Source organism: Lemur catta, chromosome 2 (genome assembly GCF_020740605.2).
Source record: "Lemur catta isolate mLemCat1 chromosome 2, mLemCat1.pri, whole genome shotgun sequence".
In the NCBI taxonomy this organism is placed as follows: domain Eukaryota; kingdom Metazoa; phylum Chordata; class Mammalia; order Primates; family Lemuridae; genus Lemur; species Lemur catta.
Window position 1 is genome coordinate 146,025,290 of NC_059129.1, and position 17,122 is coordinate 146,042,411.

At 57.4% G+C, this 17,122-nt stretch overlaps 1 protein-coding gene across 4 annotated transcripts in view; it reads left to right on the top strand.

Annotated features, from left to right (window-relative positions):
- Window positions 1-16,523, top strand: part of KIF25 (kinesin family member 25) — a 34,607-nt gene extending 18,084 nt beyond the window's left edge. For 3 of the 4 annotated variants that reach the window (XM_045544731.1, XM_045544732.1, XM_045544733.1), the window contains 8 exons: window positions 5,152-5,219; window positions 6,710-6,784; window positions 9,137-9,271; window positions 10,558-10,731; window positions 12,355-12,506; window positions 13,909-14,037; window positions 14,372-14,527; window positions 16,100-16,523. In XM_045544731.1, coding sequence (XP_045400687.1) covers window positions 5,152-5,219; window positions 6,710-6,784; window positions 9,137-9,271; window positions 10,558-10,731; window positions 12,355-12,506; window positions 13,909-14,037; window positions 14,372-14,527; window positions 16,100-16,254 — 1,044 coding nt within the window. In that variant the 3' untranslated portion in view covers window positions 16,255-16,523. The remainder of the gene's footprint in view (window positions 1-5,151; window positions 5,220-6,709; window positions 6,785-9,136; window positions 9,272-10,557; window positions 10,732-12,354; window positions 12,507-13,908; window positions 14,038-14,371; window positions 14,528-16,099) is intronic. The other variant, XM_045544734.1, reaches the window with a different exon arrangement.
- Window positions 16,524-17,122: the final 599 nt, after the last annotated feature.

Here is a 17,122-nt window from a genome sequence, read left to right on the forward strand (position 1 = left end):
ATCATCAAACATGTATGAAGTGTCACTTGGCACTTGGTGTCAGCTGCCATCCGAGGGGTGTCTGTCCCGTAATCTAAGCTGATAACACCAAGAGAAGCTCGATCTGGTGCTGAGGAGGAGGTGCCGCTGCGGCCCCGGGGAGGACGGGCCTGGGCGAGCGAGGGAATGTTCCGGCAGCTCCTGGCTGTCGGGAAGAGCCAAGGAGAGGTTGAATAAATCAGATGTGTCCAACTGGGATGAACAGAACTGTATTCCCAACGCCAAGACCCAGGGACTGAAACCCACCTCTTGGGGGTGAATGAACAAATAGAAACAACAGCCCCCAGCGCAGACCCCTGGTGGCAATCCGGGCAGTGAGTCGGTGGCCTGAGGGGAGACAGAGCACAGGCCAGACGGCAGCTGCAGTTCCCAGATCGAGCGTCTGTCATATGCCTACAAAACTCCCGAAAAGTGAGGTGAGCGACCTCTTAGGACCGCGGTGAGCAGGCGGCCTGGGCATTCGGCTCCTCCCCGCCCTGCCAGGACAGGCCCTGCCATCTCCTCTGTGCTCATGTCACAGCCACAGAGGGACCGTTTATGCGCTGCCCCTGGGCTAGTGGCTCCCCAAATGCCGTCTGGCTGGTCCGGCTCTCACGGGGCCTGTGGGCTGCCAGGGGTGCTGAGGTCTCGTGCGGGAGCAGGGGGCTGAGCAGGTGCAGACCCGACCTCCCTGGGCTGCCTGACCCCCCCCCCCCACCGGGCAGACAGCCATGCAGGCAGACAGCCGCTCGACCTCATGAGACCTCGGATACACAGACTTGGATTGATCTCAGTTCTGGGTTCATGACACACCTTTGTTTACTTATTATTTTTTTGGTTGTGGTAAAATACACATAACCCAAAATTTACCATCTTGATCACCTTTAAGCGCTCACAGAGGCGTTAAGTACGTCCACAGCCGTGTGCAGCCCCACGACCGTCTGTCTCCGAACTTGTTCGTCTTCCCAAACAGAAACTTCACCGTTAAAATGCAAGCCCCACCCCTGCCCCGGCACCCACCCGTCCACCTGCGTCTGTGCGGCTGACTCTGTTGGGGACCTCGCGTGAGTGGCACCACATGGCCTTTGTCCCTTGAGACTGGCTCATTCAGTCGGCAGAATGTCCCCAAGGTTCCGCCGTGGGGTCGTGGTCAGGACACCTTCCTGTTTGATCGAGAAGCTGCCAGGCTGATCTCACTCCTTCCTTACTTAGTTCCTTACTTAGTTTTCCTCTCTTGAAACTTTCCATTGTAAAATAAAAACAATACAAAACAATCACAAGGACGGATGCGTAACTTGATGAGTTATTAATAGCACAAGTCAAACACCCTTGAGACCGCCGGCCAGGCCAAGGGAGGGGTCGTCAGTGAGCCAGAAGCCCCTTCCTCACCCGCTCCCCGCGCGGCTCCCTGCAGGGTGACGGGACCGGACTCCACAGGAGCCCCTGGGTTCCTCTCCCTGTCGTCTGCCCGCAGAGTGCACCTGCCTCAGCACGGCATCGTGGTCGTGCCACTTTTTAATTCCGTGTCCTTTAAGTCTGTTTTAATCTTTAGGCCCCTCCTGTCCTGTCTTTCCCTCCCAGCTTATCTGTGGAGCGGCCTGGGCCCGGGGACTGCGGGCGTCTCCCACAGTTGCTCCAGTTTGTTTTTAATGTGGAGACGTAGTAAGATTCCACAGCTGTGCCTGCATATTTATTTGATACTATAACGAACGTCTATGACTGTCACCCAACTGGAAGTGAGAACATCGGCAATAACCCACCCCCCCTCCGTGGTCCTCCCACCCTGCCCCCTCGTCTAAGGTAAGCACTGTTTTGACTCTTGTTTTGACAGTGTCGGTATTAAATGTAGATCGACACAGATATCAGTAATACTTATACATTGTAGACATTCCCCTGCACATAAATTTTCCTACCTAGAGGTCTCCCAGAAAGCCACTGCCTGGTTTTAGTTGCCCGCGTTGGGGACTTGGTTATCACATTCAGCACGGTCTTGCTGAGATTTGTCCATGTTGCCGTAAGCGGCTGCCCAGAGGCGACTGTGAAACACACGGACCGCGTCACAGATCAGCCTTCCCATCATCCTGGGGGCTGCGGTGGCACCGTGGGCCGTGGCGCTTCAACACTCCTCCCAGGAGGGGACCCCCGTCCACAGCCGCCTGTCCAGGGGGTGTTCTGGAAGAGGGAGATGCTGCCCACCCCCAAGGGGGTATCTGGACGATGTTCCCCAAAGACACTGCTGAGCGGGAGGGCACACCCCATCCTGTGGGGACACTACGGGGCTTCCCGCCCTGGCCCCTGCTTCCCGCGAGGACGTGGTGGCCGCTGCTCTGGCGAACGAGGTTCGAGGCCTGGAGAGCTCGCAGACCCGCTTTGGGAGGGCGGAGCACAGCGCCAGGAGAACCAAGGCAAGAATCAGAAGTTTTCACCCTGAATGTGGTTCTCATATCTCCCATTGGTCTCAGATTTCTCTCTGTGAAATGCGGCAGTTGGATTAAAATTTGCTTTTAGGTCTGAGATTTGATGACGAGGGATTTTACGGTCTGACCCTTGGCAAGCTGTCCTGGGAAACTGGCAACAGGGAAGGAACCGGATGACGAGGCAGCTGAATGGGCGGAAATCGACTTCCTGGTGCTCAGCTCCGAGCCGGGCTCTTCCCCAGCGCTACTCCCTGTGAGCCTCGCAGTTGCACGAGGTGGGCAGGTGGGCAGGGGTTCTGGGGTCCGCTGTGCAGGTGGGTCCTGAGTGTCTGGACCCGGAGGCCTCTTCAGCAAAGTGGCCCGACGGGCAGTTCCCATCGTGAAAAGAATGATGCTGTCGAATTGTTTAAAAAGCCTGGGGACATGAGTCCTTTTCTGGTGAGAATTTGGGGTATTTAGCATTGTGAATTAGGAGGTGTTTGGACGGGCAGGAAAGAGCATTTAAGCTGTGTTTGGAAAAATTAAACTTTGCTTGTGGAAACGTTGCGGATGTTTGCAGTGGAGCGATGGCACTGTGGAATGAGACTGAATAGGCTTGGGGCTCCTTCGGGCTCGGGCTTGTTTTCACAGGTTCTTACATTCCTTGTGTGGTGTCCCCTGAGCTTGCCGGTCAGACACTGCGAAGCTCAGTGGTTTTCATCTGTTTCTCTTCATGGTTAAGACTGAGGCACCTGAAGGCAGTGGGGGGGCCCTGGGGGGTCCTGTGCAGTTGCTGCAGGAGCACAGGGGTCACAGCGGGGCGGGAGAGTGACAACCAGGCCACAGAGCAGTGGCAACACGCCCCAGGAGAGGAGCAGGGGACATGCAGCCCAGCAGCCAGGAATCTGGAGGTCTGTCCTTGCAGCCAGGTCTGTGGACTGGTCCTGGTTGGGTCTGAGCTTTTGTTCCTGCATCTTATTTCTGAGTTTTGGGTGTGAAAAGAATTTAAGAGCTTCTTGTGTCATATAGGGGCTAGGACATGACTGCGTCGGAATATGCAGTTCCTGAAGCCGTTTCTGGCACACAGTAAGTGCTCAATAAATACTCAGTGGAGAAATAAACTTCATCCTTGAAAGCTGTGTCCGAGTTCAGGTGCTCACAAATCTTCGTACCCTAATCAAATGCAGCATCTCGGCAACTGCAGCTGTGTGACACGCTAGAACATTCCACAGCCACCGGCTCCTCCTTCGGTGCCGAGTCACTGTGGGTGCAGACGCATCCCCGTCCGAGCTCCCGAAGGCTTCGTCGGGCAGCAGATGCCCACCGGCCCGGAACACCCCGGCGGGAACGTGAAGTAAGGACTGAAACCACCTCTTGGCAGCGAGTAGCATACTGCTACCCCCACTTGCTCCGACTTGACAGTCTTTCTTTGGCTTCAGTGACGTCATCTGCTCCCCTCGTGTTTAATCTGCACTTTAGGAAGATTGCTACGGTGACGGGGCAAGGACAGGCTGGAGGGAGCTGGACAGCAGGCAGAGGCCCGTCGGGGGCAGGGCTGGGCGCTGTGCAGGAGACGAGGCAGAGGGGGGACAGCTCGAAGGTACGTCCGCAGGTGGAACCAAGGCTTTGTCCACAGCTGAATGTGCTGCTGAAGCTACTACATAATAACTTTGTCATGACTGGCCTCACCCAAATACACGCCTACAATTTCTACTGCATTTCACCTTCGATTACGGAGACAGTGGACATTCACTATCTGATGACATCGGCATTCAGCGTCAGGGACCCCTTGCTGAGTCCAGTTCAGCAGCACTGACCTCCAGCAGCTGCCCGCGAGCTGCCAGCAGTAAACAAAGAGCAAGTACCGCCACCTCTGGAACAAACAGCTGTTGAACCCCACGCCTTGCGTCTTTAAACCCAAAACAGGTCACTTCTTTGATATTTTGACATGTATTTATTATTGCAGATACACACACATACACACAAACGCAGAGGTATCATCCTCTAAATACTATTATGGACAAACCAAATGTGACTTATGTGGATTATCCACTTCAATTGCTGGTTAGGTTTTGATTTTTTAAAAAATTCTTCCTGTACCTCCCTTTGTCGTGAGTATACATTTTGTTTTAGAATTGGAACAAATCCAGGTTCATTTTTTCCTTTGCTTAAGTGAAACTAAGCTGAGGCTGTGTTTCTTGCTGCAAATTGCTTTTGCTCCTCCTGCACAGGACGTAGCTGAAGAACAAAGCGCAGCAAGAACAAAGTTGATGGGTTTTAAAATCAAATGTTTCAGTCCCGCCAATTATAACTGAATTATAATGATGTCTGAGATGTGACAGCTTTAGCCTTCTGGGAATCTTACGCCCGTCTGAAACACCACGTGCTCTGAGGGTCAGTGATTCCGGCCGGTCGAAGCCTCGGTCTGTTGCAGATGGAGGAACCCGGCTGCGTATTTCTCAGTAGATGTGACTTTCTTGTCTGTGTCGGGGGCAGCAAACTCTTTCTCTACGGGGCCAAATAGCAAACGTAGACCTTGCAGGCCGTGTGGTCTCCGTCTCAGGTACCCAACTCCGCCGTGAGTGAGAAGCAGCCGCACGTGGTCTGTGATAAAACTGTTTACAAAACCAGCCGACAGCTGGACTTGGCCCAGAGGCTGCACTGTGCCGGCTCCGCTTGGTGTTAATGCACGTAGCCCTACGGAGTCTGACCGTGTTGTTTTGCTCTTTCCTCTTAGGAAACAGTCCTGGTGAAATGCAATCGTCCTGGTCACCCTCCCATTAATAAGATGTATAATTTTGACAGGTGAGTGCATCCCAAGACGACATGTAAAGCAAACTTAGAGAGCATATTAAAAATACAACTTTTGCATTGGGGTTTGGTTAGTAGAATGTGCAATAGTGCGGCTGCGTTTGGCACCGTATACAGTAACGTCTGCTTCCACTGCTGTGTCCTCAACTGGAACACGAGCCCTGCAGGGCCCGGGGCAAGGTCTGACCTTGAATTCCGAGAAATGAGGACACCTACTTCAGTCTTGGTGTCTGGCTGATGGCCAGCTGGCGTCAGCTAGAGTTGGTGGTGGATGGATTATTGTAAAAGCTGCTGCCTTCCTCCCTGCCCCGCCTCCGATCCTCGCACCTGGACTCTTATGTTACACATCCAGGACGTGACGTGGGAAGTAAGAAACAGCAACTTAAGAAGAGCTCCTGGTCCACGGATAAAGGGAGGAGCTGAATAGCTTGAGCCAATGTCCCCTTTGGATCAAGCGTTCGAGGATTTGAGTAGCGCTTTCTGGTACTTAGCAGAGCTGCAGAAAAAGAATGAGGAAGGCTGGGGTTAGGAATGGTGACCTTTAAAATATGGTCCCTTCCCCCACGCTGCTTATGCACAGCTGTGGCTCAAAATGCCCCCAGACAATGTGCGAGGCAGCGCCGTACGGAGACCCCTCCTGAGGCTGAACACGAGTCCCCCCGTGGGAGATGGCATGGGTCAACCGGGCAGTGTGACGTGTTTCGAAAATGAAAGAAGAGAAAAACTTGGGTCCAGCTAAATCAAAACCTGTATTTTAGGAAGCCGAGGTTAACACCAAAGCACATTTGATTCAAACACGACTGGCCACTGGGGTCTGTTTCATGGTCTGCCACGAAGTCCGCCCTGCAGGGGCCTCCCGAGCCTGCTTCACGCTGGGCCGCAAACTGCGTTCCCTGGAGGTCACTTCCTGCCTAGCTTTAGCTGTGCCTTTGCATGAGACCCAGACCCACACGGGATCCCCTTGGTGCAGCAGACGTCCCGTCCCATGGTGCCCAGTAAGTTCTACCGAACTAACCCGGGCCTAGGAGAGCCAGACTTCCAAGAGCGCAAACCTAAAATCAAATGTTATGTATCGAATGTCACCCAGAGTGTGCATTTTCCATTGTTGTTGTGGGGTTAGTTTAGCTACAGCATAATTCTCTTTTCTCCTCCCTTCCTCCCTCCCTCCCTCCCTTCCTTCCTCCCTCCCTTCCTTCCTCCCTCCCTTCCTTCTCTCTTTTCCTTCCTTCTGTCTAAGCATTTACAACTTGCTTCTGCTTATTGCATTTCTTAAACCGAGGAAGCAATAGCTTCACTCTTCCTTAAACTTTGTTAGCTTGAAAAGTGATACAAGTTAACCTTTTGCGGAGGGACCCTGACGGGGCTGGGAGGTTCCCCGGGAGCACACAGGACACTGTTTCCCCAGGTTTCCGCGTTGGGAAGTCCGGACACTAGATCGCTCTCTTCTTTTTCCATTCATGCATCATTTTCCCTTTATCTTTCAGAGTTTACGGTCCAGCAGAGTCTCAGAGCGTGGTATTTGGAGATGTGTGCCCCCTCCTCACGTCTCTGTTAGACGGGTGAGTTCAGGTATTTTTAAGGCCAATTATTATAGTTATATTTAAGTACAAGTGAACTTCATTCCTGCTGCAGAGTGAGAATGTAGCAGTGAGTCTGAGCATTTCATGTGACGTGGAGCAATTCGGCCAGAGCCCAGGACACATTTGCTTTCCTCTAATGGGGAGCACCTGTCCCCCAGGAAGGGACCACAAATGATTTGAAAGGTAATTGCTCAGTGAGGACATGTACCTTCGGTTCCAAAATAGACTTCAGTTACTTGGCGTCTAGGCTTACCGCTGTGATGGTAGCTAGCTGCCTTTCCTTCCCCTGGGTTACTTGTACATTTCACAACTTTAGAAAAGTCTGTTAGGAATTTTAACATCAGATTGAGGGACTTTTTCTTTGGGAATCAGCTTCTACTCTCGGATGACACAACGACGATTTCACAGGCCGTGGGTCATGATTGAGGAACAACGAATATTTCTTTAGCAATAAATGGAACCAGGTTTGTGCACTTGATTAACACACCATAAGCCAAGACTTTCTATTTGAGGGTATTGAAGAATTTCAGTTCTGTGGACTTGGAAGCCGTCGTCACAGCACTGCCGATGGCGGCCACGTGGGCCGTGTGCCCACAGCCGTGACATCCGGCGAGCCGGGCCCACGTGGGGAGCCCTCGTGCTGTGCAGAGACCGGCCCGTTCCCACAATTATTGTGCAGTTTCTGCCTCAGCTCTTCTTCCGGAAGATGGCGATTTTTATATCCATCTGAAAAAAATTCACTGAAAATGATAGGGGAGTCTCTTTTTTTAGTGGGCATCTTTCAAGTAAGCAGATTCCAGAAATAGAAAAGCCATTGTGGTTAGAACGATCCTTGCCAGGGTCGCCCTTGCAGGGTAATAGGAAACAGATGGGCTCGTTTAAGTCCTGAGCTTCCTCCGGGAAGGTCGTCTAGGCCACGCTCCTGGGTGGTTCGGAGGGTCCCTCTCAGCCCCCTCTGCCTGCTGCAGTTGGAGACATCCCGACTCCAAGAAACGCGTGTAGCACGCAGGGAAGCGGTGGGAGCTCTGGAGTGTAGCGGGGTTTGCGTGCAGACGCCTTGAGATGTTTTAATTCTGGAAGGAAAACACGTGGGTTGGTGACTGAGGCCCTGACCAGTGCTGCCCGGACGTGGGGCTTCCAGGATCTTTCTGGTGGAACTCAGCAGTTAACCTGGGAGACCGAGGCCTCCTGGGCTCTGACGCTTTCTGTGTCGCTGTTCTAGGTGCAATTTTCACGTGGAGCAGTCTGAACACTTTCTCAGAATCATCTTATCAGGACAACAGCAATCACCTGTTTGACTCGCGGGGCAGGGGCACCAGGTTAAGCTTCATCAGTGAAATCAGAACCTCTGAGGGTGCGAGGGGCTCGTGTTCTCTCCCCGGGAGATTCTGACGGGTGGTCAGGGCTCCGACCCCCGCTCTGAGCCAGGAGCCAACTTGGCGTTTGGCCAGGTTGACCTGCACCTTTGCAGCCAAAAAAATCTTAAATCTCATGGCTGAGAATATAATTTTTATATATTGTAAACTTATTTTAAATATTCTTTCAAATGGATCTGATCTTCCCACTGATGTTTTGGGCTAAGTGACACCACTGGGAGAAAATTTAGGGGGTCTGTTGCTGGCTCTTCTCCACAACAAGCTTGGTCGCAGAACCCACGCCATAGGCCGCAGAGGCAGCGGGTACTGCCGTGACCAAGGGGACCTGCGCTGACTGCCCACAAGGAAACCCCAAAGTCCCTTGGAATCACAAAGTACAAAAACATGTGTCACTGTCCTAAGTATAACTGTAGTTAACGACACTAGGAATCAGTTCTGTATGCAATAGGGGAAAACACTTTTAGAACAATGAAAGAAAACATGCAAACTTTTCTATCATTTAACGTACCTCATATACAGTGAGCCTCAGTTTATGAAGATGAACTGGCATCAGGCAGCTCTAAGGCTGCCCTGAGAGTTACAGTGAAGTTGAGGGGATTCAGGCGGGACTTTGTCAGGCCGGCGTCCCCGAGAGAGCCCTGAGCTGGCAGGGGGGTGAGCAGAGCCACCCCCGCCCCCGGGGACATCACAGCACCAAGAGTCAGGGATTGGTGAGACACGCGCTGTGAGTGAGCACGGATATAATTTAACCAACATTGTGCAATGAAACAGCAACAGGGACGGATTATGCAAAAAGTAGTTGTAGTGAAACGAAAGCCTAGCGTGTGAGGAATGGAGTCACAGGCGAGTACAAAACGGAACCTACTGAAGTTTACATACAAGTAGAAATTGTTCCTGGCATCCGATGAGGCACTAGGCCCCGTGTGTCCTGCCAGCCGATGTGCTTTGCGTGTAGGTACAACGTCTGTATCATGGCGTACGGACAGACGGGCAGTGGCAAGAGCTATACCATGTTGGGGCCACATTCGAAGGGCGGAGAGTCCCACAGTGACGTGGGAATCGTCCCCAGAGCTGTGGAGGAGCTCTTCAGGTACCTCTGCGGGGTCGGCTGGGTGCAAGGAGGGATGGCGGCCATGCCGGGGTGGGGGCTGCGCGGGGAGCTCTTGCCCAGGAGGATCCACTGTGGAAGGTGCCAGAAGCCCCTGCTGCCTCCGTTGCCTGCCCTTGGGGGGGTCAGTGTCTGCTTTGGGACCCCAGACCCTGCCCCTGCTTGCAACCCCAGAGGAGCCCTGTGGGGTGTGAGCCGCAGGCCACCGCCCTGCACGGTGACTGCCGGCAGGTGCAGCTCCCCTGCTCCGCACACGGCTCTCGGGCTGTGGTTCCCAGCACTGTTCCCAGACTGCAGCCAACAGCCCCGGAACAGCAGGAAATCTTTCAGAGCAACTCCTGGGTGTTATGGAGACGAGACATTTCTTTTCTCTTTCAGTTTAGTCTTTTTATTTTCTTTGTTGTTGACAAAGCTCTTCTAGACCTGGATGAAAAGCCACCAGGCAGTGCTGGGACAGGAGCAGCCAGGCGGTTCTGTCCTGAGTACAGACAGCGCCTGCCCCCGGCGCCAGCCCGTGTGGCCGCCATCCTCCCCAGGGAGGAACAGGCAGGGCAGGTCACTCCGCTGTGCACGTGTCACAGAGGGGTAACTTCCAGAGTCCCAGGCTGCGTTTGCTCTCTGTCCCTTGGTGCTGAGGCTGGGAGGGGTTTGCCAAAGGGAGGGGGAGAGAGGGAGCCGGGTTAGCGGCAGCGTTTGCCTTGTTGTGGGCTGTGGTTGTTTTTTCTTTTCCTCTAAGTGTAGCATCTTTATTTTTAAAACTTTTCCGCAGTCAGCACATAGCACTTTAAGAGGTGGAACGGAATAAGATATGCAGCTGTTTTGTTAAGAGTCTGCGTAGGTTTTAAGGAGGTCACAGGAAGGGCTTGTTTGGAACTGGGGTAAAGAAACAGAAAAAGCTTTTCCATAAGTGCAGCCGTCACGGGAGAAGTGCTGAGAGCGCTCGCGTCTCTGCCGCCTGTGTTGTGGTCCGTGTGGCCGTGGCGGCTTCGGAGTTGGGGCCGCGTGTTCTTCCCGCGCCTTTGCCGGCCGTGTTTGGAATCCCAGGCGCTGATGGCTGGGGCAGCTGATTTAAATGTAACTTGGATAAAACAACTGTTCCCAGGACAGCGTCTCGGTCCCCGGGGGGGCAGGGTGGGGGTGGAGCGTGGTGGTTTTGCGGGACGTTTGCTGGGGCTGTGGTGGCCTCACGCGGACGTCGTCTTTCAGCCGGCCTTTAAGGGCTCACTGAGGTTCCTCTGAGCGTTTGTGCTCTTCTGTGTTCCCTGCAGGCTTATTTCAGAAAACCCACCAAGCCCAGAGGTTGAGGTTTCCATAGTGGAAGTTTATAACAACGACATTGTTGACCTTCTGGCCAAAGACAGCCCAGCAGTGACGTCCGGGGCCAAGCGTGAGGTGACAGCAGCTGGGGACACAAGAAAGGAAGCCGCTCCCCCGACCTGCGAGTGAGTAGCCCCCCCGACCTATGAGTGAGTAGCCCCCCGACCCGCGAGTGAGCAGCCCCCCCGACCCGCGAGTGAGCAGCCCCCCCCCGACCCGCGAGTGAGCAGCCCCCCGACCCGCGAGTGAGCAGCCCCCCCCGACCCGCGAGTGAGCAGCCCCCCCCGACCTGCGAGTGAGCAGCCCCCCCGACCTGCGAGTGAGCAGCCCCCCCACCTGCGAGTGAGTAGCCCCCCCGACCCGCGAGTGAGTAGCCCCCCCCCGACCTGCGAGTGAGCAGCCCCCCCGACCCGCGAGTGAGCAGCCCCCCCCCACCTGCGAGTGAGTAGCCCCCCCGACCCGCGAGTGAGTAGCCCCCCCCGACCTGCGAGTGAGCAGCCCCCCCGACCTGTGAGTGAGTAGCTCGCGGGCTCGAGGCCGGGACGCTGTGACGCACAGACAGGACCAGCCACGCTGGCCGGATCAGAGCTGCTCACCGCGAACGGTCCTTGTGCGTCCTAGCGCTTAGCGTGTGTCGCACGACCTTCCATGTGTTGAACAGTCACCTTTCGTTAGTGTGACCACGCAGACGTGATGTAGACATTAAAGCCAGGGCCCTCAGGCTAATTACATGTTCTCCTCCACGCTACACATTTTAGGTCTGCGTACACATGTGTCTGTGTACATGTGTTTCTGTGTACACATGTGTCTGCATACACATGTCTGTGTACGTGTGTTTCTGTGTACACATGTGTCTGCATACACATGTATCTGTGCATATGTGTCTGTACGCATGTGTCTGTGTACACATGTGTCTGCATATGTGTGTGTCTGTGTACACACATGTCTGTGTATGCATGTCTGTGTACGTGTGTGTCTGCATATGCATGTGTCTGCATATGCACATGTCTGTGTATGCGTGTCTGTGTACACATGTGTCTGTGTACACACATGTCTGCATACGCATGTATCTGTGTACACATGTCTGTGCATGCATGTGTCTGTGTACACACATGTCTGTGTACGCATGTGTCTGTGTACGCGTGTGCTGATGGGATGTGCCTGGACCTGCAACCCGGAGTGAGGGGAGCTCCCATCTGTGGGGGCCGGCCCTGGGGTCTCCGAGTCAGCCCAGCCAGGGCCTGCAGGCGATTTTTAATATTTCAAAAAGCTCGAAAGAAACTGCACATTTAACCATAATGTTTGCACAAAGTAACCAACACTCTCAGCGCCTGACTGGCAGACTGGGACCAGAACGCCGTCCCCTGCTGCCCAAGGGCTGTGACCAGCTGTCACGTCCCGTCAGCTAAAATGGGGAAACAGATTAAACTTTTACGCAGAAATACGACTTGATGGGCAAAATATTACAAAGCCGTGCGCTCAGGAGGGGGTGACAAACGCAGGGGTGGTGGGTGCTGGCAGGTCAGCAGCCTTGGACCCGGCAAGTGTTTCGGGGCAGGTAGAGACGCAGCGGCTCATTAGGCCTCAGAGCAGAGAGCCCGATTGATGACGTTTCACCTTGCCTGGGCCTGGCTGCCGTGCACCTTCTCGCACTCGGCACGCTCGGCTGTGGCGAGAGGCCTCTGCTGGCCGGACTGTTGGGGTGGCCGTCCCCTCCTGCTGTGTCTGACGCTTGCCGTCGTCCCCAGGGCAGTGGGCAGTGCCTCGGAACTCCTGCGGCTGGTGCGTGGGGGTCTGCGGCGCAGGGCGAGGCTCCCCACCCTCGTGCACAGGGATTCATCCAGGTCTCACCTGATCGTAACGGTGACGGTGACCACAGCCCTCAGCCCCGACAGCACCGGTAAGTCGCCCGCCGTGCTCAGTGGGAAGCAGCAGGAAAATCCACTTGGGAGACAAAGGTCAGGGCCCTTGTGGCAGCATCTGCATCTCACGGGACCCAGGAGGGGACAGCAGCCACACTCTCTGGAGACCTGGGACCCGAACCCACGGGGCCCTGGGAGCCCAGGCGGAGAAGAGCGAGGGAGGGCGGGAGGGACACGCTTGGCCAGGGAAACACAACACGGAAAGAAAATCGGGCATGTTCACACCATGGGACACGATGCGTTTGTCACGTGTGGCTCCATCAGTGCTGTTTCGGGTGAACATGGGTTACAAACCGTACAGCCGGTGTAGCCGTCCCGGCGTGGTAAGAAAAATAACGCCTGTGGCAATGGCCTGGGACGTCTCGGGCTTCAGCCGCCGGAGTGACAGGCCGAGGGACACGCCAGCCCTGGGGCTCAGCCGGGCTGGGAGGGACCCGAGACCTGCCCTTCTGCAGGCTCAGGAGACCCGGGGCCGGGGCCAGACTGTGGTGACAAGGAAACCAGGTCAGGGTGTGGACACAGGGCGGTGACAGTCATCGCTCACTCACACTGCACTCGACATTCCTCGTCCTTGTCACCATGACACTCAAAACCTGTGGCCTCTGCGGTGGCCCAGGCGAGGCAGGGAGGTCACGGAGCCGCGGTGACAACCACCACCCGCAGCCTCAGCCTCACCCGGGCACGGGACATCTGGGGAGCAGGGACCGTCTCTACCACAGCAAGGCACACGGGAAAGGCAGCTGCCACGGGCGGTGGGATGAGATTGGGCTTCGTGTTCTTTTTAAAAGTTTGCGCATTTTCCACATTTTGCACAGTGAGTGTTAGGGTTTAAAAGCATCTTTCCCAGAGCGTGTTTAGGAATGACACATTCTGGACTGACACATATCAAAGTGAAGAACGCTTCGGTCAGGACTTGTGTGGAAGATCCAGTAGAGATTGCAGGATTTATTTCTAAAAGGGCTCGTCGATTTTCTTACTGGGATTTGAATTAACGTCATTACCAGATCCTTCTAAGAAAAACTCAGTTTTCTTTGGACAGAGGAGGCGTTGGTTCAGCCCCCACAGAGAAAACCGCTTCCTCCCGCCTGTTCTTCCCTGTTTCCCGCGGAGAAGCCGCGACGGTCACCCCGACCCGCTCCCGTCTGTGCCAATCACCCCGACCCGCTCCCGTCTGTGCCAATCACCCCGACCCGCTCCCGTCTGTGCCAATCACCCCGACCCGCTCCCGTCTGTGCCAAGAGTGAGACGCAAAGCGAACCTGTTCCTTCCTCCCTGCGGGGTGTGGGCCTCGAGGGTGAAGTTCCAGAAGCTTCTCAGCACTGATGGGGGGCCAAGCGCAGCTTCTTGCCACCTTTTCCCGTTTGTCCTCCCCTTGCCCAGACCCTCCGACGGGGGCAGGAAGGAGGAGCAGCGTGTGTGGCCCAGCCCGGCCCCCGCGGCCCCCAGGACGGGCGGAGCAGGCGAGCGCCAGGCTGCAGCTGGTGGATCTGGCCGGCAGCGAGTGCGCAGGTGAGCGGACGCGGGAGCCTGCAGAGGGCCTGGATTTGGGGACATGGAGGCAGCCACACGGGGAACAGGTCACTTCCCATCTGTGGTCGGTTTAAGTCCCGTTACGTCCCGACGGATTGGCTGTCTCGGCGCTGCCGTCTGGGAACGTGCCCGGCGCTGGCCGTCTGCGGAGAGAGGGCTCGGCCCCCAGCACCAGCTTCCCGCCCGGGCCGGGGCCGGGTGCACCGGCGGGTCTCCCTGGACCGTGGCTCCCACGGCCACGGCCTCCCGGGAAGCCCGGCTGTTCTCCCAGCTCTCGGCTGGACGCACGTGTCACCGCGTCTGCCTCTCCCAGGCGTGTCCGGGGCCACCGGGCCGGCCCTGAGGGAGACCTCCTGGATCAACCGCAGCCTCGCGGCCCTCGCAGACGTCCTGGGCGCCTTGTCGGAGCACCGCGGCCACGTCCCCTACCGGAACAGCAGGCTCACCCACCTCCTCCAGGACTCCATCGGTAATCACGCCCTCCCCTCACGGCCCCAGAACAGAGGCCGCGTGTGCACACGCCTCCTGCCGTGCGTGTCCCGGAAGCCCCCAGTCCCTTCCTGTGGGGAAGTTCTCAGCCAGGTCCCTGTGACCATCCCCTCTGTCAGCGGGTCTAGCGCTGCTGTCACAGGGGCTGGTGTGGCGTGTGCCTGGCCTGTCCAGTCGAGGGGCGAGTTCCTACGCAGTGGATCCCAAGATGGCTCTGGTCACACGGCGGCCGCTGAGCCACGGCTGGGCCTCGCGTGTCCGTGCTGCGGGATGGCGCCTTGCATACACGCGTGTGCCGCGTGCTCTGTGGGTCTCTTGGGTACAGAGTTGGTTAACCCCCGAGCTGGTCTCTCAGCACTGAGGGGGCAGAATTCCACCTCTCCTCTCCCACCCCCGGCCCGCCTCACGCCCTGTGAGCCCTGGACACTGGGTGCCTGGACGCTGGGTGCCTGGACACTGGGTGCCTGGACGCTGGGTGCCTGGACACTGGGTGCCTGGACGCTGGGTGCCTGGACGGTGGGTGCCTGGACGGTGGGTGCCTGGATGGCAGGTGCCTGGACGCTGGGTGCCTGGACGCTGGGTACCTGGACACTGGGTGCCTGGACACTGGGTACCTGGACACTGGGTGCCTGGATACTGGGTACCTGGATGGCAGGTGCCTGGACGCTGGGTGCCTGGACGCTGGGTGCCTGGATGGCAGGTGCCTGGACGCTGGGTGCCTGGATGGCAGGTGCCTGGACGCTGGGTGCCTGGACGCTGGGTACCTGGACACTGGGTGCCTGGACGCTGGGTACCTGGACACTGGGTGCCTGGATACTGGGTACCTGGATGGCAGGTGCCTGGACGCTGGGTGCCTGGACGCTGGGTGCCTGGATGGCAGGTGCCTGGACGCTGGGTGCCTGGATGGCAGGTGCCTGGACGCTGGGTGCCTGGACGCTGGGTACCTGGACACTGGGTGCCTGGACACTGGGTACCTGGATGGCAGGTGCCTGGACGCTGGGTGCCTGGACGCCGGGTGCCTGGATGCCGGGTACCTGGACACTGGGTACCTGGACACCGGGTACCTGGACACTGGGTGCCTGGATGGCAGGTGCCTGGACACTGGGTACCTGGACTCTGGGTACCTGGACTCTGGGTACCTGGACCCTGGGTGCCTGGACACTGGGTACCTGGACGCCGGGTACCTGGACACTGGGTGCCTGGATGGCAGGTGCCTGGACACTGGGTGCCTGGACACTGGGTGCCTGGATACCGGGTGCCTGGACACTGGGTACCTGGATGCCGGGTGCCTGGACGCCGGGTACCTGGACGCCGGGTGCCTGGATGCTGGTTACCTGGACACTGGGTGCCTGGACACTGGGTACCTGGACACTGGGTGCCTGGACGCCGGTGCCTGGACGGGAGGTACCTGGTCCACCGCCCGAGCCCCGCAGCCCCAGCCCCCGAGGGCACCAGGCGGCTCTCGGCCCCTCAGGCCCAGGCGGCTCTGCCTGCAGCTTTCCGCACGTGGCGTTCTTGTCCCCTTGCATGTTGTCCCCCTTTTTTTTTACAGGAGGTGACGCAAAGTTCCTGGTGCTCCTGTGCGTGTCCCCCAGCCAGAAGCACGTGGCACAGACGCTTCAGGGCCTGGGGTTTGGGACCCGCGCGCGGCAGGTCGAGCGTGGCCAGGCCAGACGGCGGCCCCGCTCCCGCACGGGGGCCGTGTGACGGCTTGAAGGTGCTAATGAGCCTCCGTCCCCTGAATCGTGTTTCTTCCCGTTGCTCTGTGACGTCTGTGCCCTTGGAAATAAACGGCTTCCCAGGCCCTGACAGACCCGGTTCTGCCCGAGGGAACCGCGGGAAACGCTGACGGGAGACCCAGGCGCAGCGGGGGCCGGCAGGGCGAGCAGGCTGCTCAGACCCCTGCACGGGCGCCCGGCGGCACAGGTGCCCACAGGTGCGGGGCCGGGCTGTCTGCCCAGGCAGGAGGGCGTTCATGGGCCAGGTCGGACGTGGGGCCCGAGGGGATGGGACCTCGGGGCGGGCGGGGCTCTGTCAGCACGTTGTTGTGGCCGAAGGCCCAGCCTCTCCGACCTTGTCACCCACCCTCTGGCTTTGCTTTGTTGGCAGAAGCAGGGAAACACTTCATTTGTGGAGAAGGAGGAAACTGAATCTTGGCCTCTGGGGGTGTCGCAGTGGGGGGCCGGGAGCTGTCCGCTCTGTGTGGGTCCCCTGACCCGACGCCCCTGGGTCTCCCGACACCCCCTCCTCCGTGGACGCCTTGCATCCGTCTCCCAGAAGTTCAAGGGAAGGGCTGCGTGGGAGGGGGTGAACCTCAGTGTGACCCAGGGGGCAGGAGCCAGGCCTGGGCGGGCGCGGTGGCCGGTGGCCAGCTGAGACCCGGCAGGGCTTCGGCTCCAGGCCCGCCGCCCAGGCTCTGGGGGAGAAGCTGCGGCCCCCAGACCCAGAGGGCGGCTGTGCCCCACACTCCCCACTCACCTTTGTTCACTCGTTCAGCACCGTTTACGGGACCCCCCTGCACGGCCTTGCCTGGGCATGGAGGTGCCACGGTGACTGTGCCGGCTCCTGCCTCGCA